Below are 6,378 nucleotides of genomic sequence, written 5' to 3'. Positions count from 1 at the left end.
TGGTCCAAACTGTGATGGGAGCTAACTTGACTGCTCATACCGACTTTGAGACTTCGGGGCCAGTAGCCCGGTCGGATTTGACCCGGCGGTTCTGCCGACGGTCTCGCCTTCGAAGGCGGACCGGCCCCCGTGTTCAGGCTGAGTTTCATGCATTTCCAACGTTGGCAAGTGGTCCAAACTGTGATGGGAGCGAAGTTGACTGCTCATACCGACTTTGAGTGCTCGGGTCGGTTAGCGCAGCTGGATTTGACTCGGCGATGCTGCGGATGGTCTCGCCTTCGAGAGCGGGCCGGCCCCTGTGTTCAGGCTGATTTTCATGCATTTCCAACGTTGGCAAGTGGTCCAAATTGTGATGGGAGCCAACTTGACTGCTCATACCGACTTTGAGACTTCGGGGCCGGGTTGCCCGGTCGGATTTGACCCGGCGGTTCTGCCGACAGTCTCGCCTTCGAGGGCGGACCGGCCCCCGTGTTCGGGCCAACTTTCATGCATTTCCAACGTTGGCAAGTGGTCCAAACTGTGATGGGAGCGAACTTGACTGCTCATACCGACTTTGAGACTTCTAAGCCAGGTAGCCCGGTCGGATTTGACCCGGCGGTTCTGCCGACGGTCTCGCCTTTGAGGGCGGACGCTGCCCCGTGTTCAGTCCGAATTTCGTGCATTTGCAACGTTGGCAAGTGGTCCAATCTGTGATGGGAGCGAACTTGACTGCTCATACTGACTTTGAGACTTCTAAGCCGGGTAGCTCAGCCGGGTTTGACCGGGCGATGCTGCCGACGGTTTCGTCTTCGAGGGCGGACCGGCCCCCATGTTCAGGCCGACTTTCATGCAATTGGAGCGGTGGCAAGTGGTCCAAACTGAGAAGGGAGCGAACTTGACTGCTCATACCGACTTTGAGACTTCTAAGCCGGGTAGCTCAGCCGGGTTTGACCGGGCGATGCTGCGGATGGTCTCGCCTTCGAGAGCGGACCGGCCCCCGTGTTCAGGCCGACTTTCATGCAATTGGAGCGGTGGCAAGTGGTCCAAAGTGTGATGGGAGCGAATGTGACAGCTCATACCGACTTTGAGTGCTCGGGGCCGGCTGGCCCGGCCGGATTTGACCCGGCGGTTCAGCCGACGGTCTCGCCTTCGAGGGCGGACCCTGCCACCGTGTTCAGGCCGAGTTTCACGCATTTCCCACGGTGGGAAATCAGTCACCAGAAAAACTTAGAAAAATGCCCCAAAATAAGAAATCAGTAACCAGTGACTCTTAGAATTTTTTAGGGTCAGTACAAATCAGTAACCAGCGACACTTGGTGGCGACGGACGGGGCCGGGTGGCGACGGACGGGGCCGGGTGGCGACGGGTGGAGACCGGTGGAGACAGATGGCATCAGGTGGGTCCTGGTGGAGATTCGTGGGGCCTGGTGGAACCCGGTGGAGACAGGTGGGTCCTGGTGGCGACAGGTGGGGACCGGAGGCAGATGGGAACCTTTGGCGACAGATGGGAACCAGTGGGGACTGGTGGCAACCGGCAGGCACCGGTGGCGACGGACGGGGACCGTTGGCGTCGGACGGGGACCGGTGGCGACGGACGGGGACCGGTGGCGACGGACGGGGACCGGTGGCAATGGACGGGCTTGTTGGCGGCAGACGGCTCTTGGTGGCGACTGGTGGAGACAGGTGGGGCCTGGTTGGGCCTGGTCCTGACAGATGGGGCCTGGTGGCGATAGATGGGGAACGGGGGGGACTGGAGGAGATAGATGGGGACTGCTGGCAACAGTTGGGGACCGGTGGCGACGGACGGGGACTGGTGGCGACGGATGGGGTCGGCGGCGACGGATGGAGACTGGTGGAGACAGGTGGAGCCTGGCGGCGAATGGTGGGGACCGGAGGGGACCGGTGGGTCCTGGTGGCGACAGATGGGGCGTGGTTGGACCTGGTGGTGACAGATGGGGCCCGGTGGGGACTGGTGGAGACAGGTGGGGACCCGATGGCGACTGATGGGGACCGGTTCAGACGGAGGGTGCCTGGTGGCGACGGAGCGGGCCTGCGGTGACGGAGGGGGCCTGGTGGCGACGGACGGGGCCTGGTGGCGACGGATGGGGCCTGGCGGGGACAGACGGGGCCTGGTGGAGAAAGGTGGGGCCTGGTGGCGACAGATGGGGCCTGTTTGGATTTGGTTGTGACAGATGTGGCCTGGTGGCGACAGATGGGGCCCGGTGGGGGGACAGGTGCAGACAGATGGGGACTGTTGGCAACAGATGGGGACCGGTGGCGACGGATGGGGACTGGTGGAGACAGGTGGGGACCGGTGGCGACAGTGGGGACTGGTGGGACCCGGTGGAGACAGGTAGGTCGTAGTGGCGACAAGTGGGGCCTGGTTGGGCCTGGTGGAGACAGGTGGGGCCCGGTGGCGACAGGTGGGGCCCGGTGGCGACAGGTGGGGCCTGGTGGCGAAAGATGGGGCCCGGTGGCGACAGGCGGAGACTGGTGGTGATAGTTGGGGACTGATGGGGACTGGTGGCGACAGAGGTGGACTGGTGGGTCGTGGTGGCGACAGGTGGGTCGTGGTGGTGTCAGATGGGGTGTGGTTGGGCCTGCTGGTGACAGATGGGGTCCGATGGCGACAGATGGAGCCCGGTAGCAACAGATGGGGATCGTTGGCGACAGATTGGGGACTGGTGGTGGTGATAGTTGGGGACTGGTGGAGACAGATGGGGACCCGATGACGACTGATGGGCATCGGTGCCGACGGATGGGGCCAGGTGGCGACGGACGGGGCCTGGTGGCGACGGACGGGGCCTGGTGGCGACGGGTGGGGCCTGGTGGCGACAGGAGACGTCTATTGATGACAGGTGGGGCCTGGAGGCGACAGATGGGGCCTGGTTGGAACTGGTCGTGACAGATGGGGCCTGGTGGAGACAGATGGGGACTGCTGGCAACAGATGGGGACCGGTGGCGACAGGTGGGGCCCGGTGGAGACAGGTGGGGCCCGGTGGAGACAGGTGGGGCCCGGTGGAGACAGGTGGGGACTGATGGGGTCTGGTGGCGACGGATGGGACCTGATGGCGATGGACGCGGCCTGTTGGCGACGGACGGGGCCTGGCGGCGACGGACGGGGCCTGGCGGTGACTGGTGGGGCCAGGTGGTGACAGTTGGGGCCTGGTTGGGCCTGGTCGTGACAGATGGGGCCTGCTGCCGATAGATGGGGACCGGTGGGGACTGGTGGAGATAGGTGGGGACTGCTGGCAACAGTTGGGGACCAGTGGCAACGGATGGGGACTGGTGGCGACGGATGGGGTCCGGTGGAGACAGGTGGGGCCTGGTGCCGAATGGTGGGGACCGGTGGCAACAGGTGGGGACCGGTGGGACCAGGTGGTGACAGATGGGTCGTGTTGGTGACTGGTGGGTCCTGGTGGTGACAGATGGGGTGTGGTTGGACCTGATAGCGACAGATGGGGCCCAGTGGCGACAGATGGGGCCCGGTGGCGACAGATGGGGACTGATGGGGACTAGTGGAACAGATTGAGACCCGATGGCGACTAATGGGGACCGTTGCCGATGGATGGGGCCTGGTGGCGACGGACGGGACCTGGTGGCGACGGACGGGGCCTGGTGGCGACGGACGGGGCCTGGTGGCTACAGATGGCTCTTGGTGGCGACAGGTGGGGCCGGGTGGCGACAAATGGGGCCTGGCTGGACTTGGTCGTGAAAGATGGGGCCTGGTGGCGACAGATGGGGCCCGGTGGGGACTGGTGGAGACAGATGGGGACCGGTGGCGACAGATGGGGACCGGTGGCGACAGATGGGGACCGGTGGCAACGGATGGGGACCGGTGGGGCGGGGTGGGGACTGGTGGAGACAGGTGGGGCATGGTGGCGACAAATGGGGACCAGTGGCGACAGGTGGGTCCTGGTGGAGACAGGTGTGGACCGGTGGAGACAGATGTCTCTTGGTGGCGACAGGTGGGGCCTGGTGGCGACAAATGGGGCCTGGTTGGACTTGGCCGTGAAAGATGGGGCCTGGTGGCGAAAGATGGGGACCGGTGGAGACATGTGGGGACCGGTGGCGACAGGTGGAGACCGGTGGTGATAGTTGGGGACTGATGGGGACTTGTGGCGACAGATGGGGCCCGGTGGCGACAGGTGGGGACCGCGGCAGATGGGGACCGGTGGCGACAGATGGGGACTGGATGTGATAGTTGGCGACTGGTGGCAACAGGTGGTGCCTGGTGGTGATAGTTGGGGACTGGTGGCGACAGGTGGGTTGTGGTGGTGACAGATGGAGTGTGGTTGGGCCTGGTGGCAACAGATGGGGCCCGGTGGCGACAGATGGGGATGTTGGTGACAGATGGGGACCGGTGGCGACAGATGGGGACTGATGGGGCCAGGTGGCGACCGTTGGGGACCCGATGACGACTAATGAAGACCGGTGGCATCTCATGGGGACTGGTGCCGACGGATGGGGCCAGGTGGCGACCGACGGGGCCTGGTGGCGACAGGAGACGACTGGTGATGACAGGTGGGGCATGGTTGGAACTGGTTGTGACAGATGGGGCCTGGTGGTGACAGATGGGGCCCGGTAGGGACTGGTGGAGACAGATGGGGACTGCTGGCAACGGATGGGGACCGGTGGCGATAATTGGGGACTGGTGGTGACAGGTGGGTCCTAGTGGCGACAGGTGGGTCCTGGTTGGGCCGGTTGGCGACTGATGGGGCCTGGTGGTGACGGATGGGGCCCAGTGGGGACTGGTGGAGACAGGTGGGGCATGGTGGCGACAAATAGTGACCTGTGGCGACTGATGGGGACCGGTGGCGTCAGATGGGGACCGGTGGCGTCAGATGGGGCCTGGTGGAGACAGATGGGGCCTGGTGGCGACGGATGGGGCCCGGTGGAGACAGGTGGGGCATGGTGGCAACAAATAGCGAAGGGTGGCGACAGGTGGGGACCTGTAGCGACAGGTGGGGCCTGGTGGGACCCGGTGGAGACAGGAGGGTCCTGGTGGCGACAGATTGGTCGAGGTGGCGACAGATGGGGATCGTTGGCGACAGATGGGGACTGGTGGCGACGGACGGGGACTGGTGGCGACGGACGGGGCCAGGTGGCGACGGACGGGGCCTGGTGGCGACGGACGGGGCCAGGTGGCGACGGACGGGGCCAGGTGGCGACGGACGGGGCCTGGTGGCGACGGACGGGGCCAGGTGGCGACGGACGGGGCCTGGTGGAGACAGGTGGGCCATGGTGGCGATGGACGGGGCCTGGTGGGGCCTGGTGGGGACTGGTGGGCCATGGTGGCGATGGACGGGGCCTGGTGGCGACAGGAGACGACTGTTGATGACAGGTGGGGCCTGGTTGGAACTGGTCGTGACAGATGGGGCCTGGTGGTGACAGATGGGGCCCGGTAGGGACTGGTGGGGACCGGTGGTGACGGATGGGGACCGGTGGCGATAGTTGGGTCTGGTGGACACAGCTGTGTCCTGGTTGGGCCTGGTGGCACCTGATGGGACCTGGTGGCAACAGGTGGGTCCTGGTGGCGTCTGGTTGGGCCTGGTGGCGAAAGGTGGGGACTGATGAGGCCTGGTGGCGACAGGCGAGGACCGGTGGCAGGTGGGGACTGGTGGCGACGGATGGGGCCAGGTGGCGACGGATGGGGCCCGGTGGCGACGGATGGGTCGTGGTGGCGACTGGTGGGACCCGGTGGCGACAGGTGGGGCCCGGTGGGGACTGATGAGGACCGGTGCCGATGGATGGGGCCCGGTGGCGACCAACGGGGCCTGGTTGGACTTGGTCGTGACAAGATGGGGACTGGTGGAGACAGATGGGGGCTGCTGGCAACGGATGGCGACCGGTGGCGACGGATGGCGACAGGTGGGGACCGGGGCAGATGGGGACCGGTGGCGACAGATGGGGACTGGATGTGATAGCTGGCAACTGGTGGCAACAGGTGGGGCCTGGTGGTGATAGTTGGGGACTGATGGGGTCTGGTGGCGACAGATGGGGACCGGTGGGACCCGGTAGAGACAGATGGGTCGTGGTGGTGACAGGTGGGTCGTGGTTGGGCCTGGTGGCGACTGATGGGGCCTGGTGGCGACGGATGGGGCCCGGTGGAGACAGATGGGGCATGGTGGCGACAAATGGTGACCTATGGCGACAGACGGGGACCGGTGGCGACAGACGGGGACCGGTGGCGACAGACGGGGACCGGTGGCGACTGATGGGACCTGGTGGTGATGGATGAGGCCTGGTGGCGAAAGATGGGTCCTGGTTGGGCCTGGTGGCGACAGATGGGGCCCGGTGGAGACAGTTGGGGCCCGGTGGAGACAGATGGGTACTAGTGGAGACAGATGGGGCCCGGTGGTGATAGTTGAGGACTGATGGGGCCTGGTGGCGACGGATG

The 6,378-nt window shown here is 65.5% G+C and overlaps 1 protein-coding gene across 1 annotated transcript in view; it reads right to left on the bottom strand.

The window, feature by feature from the left end:
- Nucleotides 1-1,265: 1,265 nt before the first annotated feature.
- Nucleotides 1,266-6,378, bottom strand: part of LOC122546444 (extensin-like) — a gene marked incomplete at its 5' end in the record, with an annotated part of 7,103 nt that continues 1,990 nt past the window's right edge. The window contains 2 exons of the mRNA XM_043685153.1: nt 1,266-1,648; nt 2,994-3,493. Coding sequence (XP_043541088.1) covers nt 1,266-1,648; nt 2,994-3,493 — 883 coding nt within the window. The remainder of the gene's footprint in view (nt 1,649-2,993; nt 3,494-6,378) is intronic.

Source organism: Chiloscyllium plagiosum, unplaced genomic scaffold, assembly GCF_004010195.1.
Source record: "Chiloscyllium plagiosum isolate BGI_BamShark_2017 unplaced genomic scaffold, ASM401019v2 scaf_40537, whole genome shotgun sequence".
Lineage (NCBI taxonomy): Eukaryota > Metazoa > Chordata > Chondrichthyes > Orectolobiformes > Hemiscylliidae > Chiloscyllium > Chiloscyllium plagiosum.
Note: the sequence above shows the minus strand (reverse complement) of the source record. Positions and strands in the feature narration are given on the sequence as shown.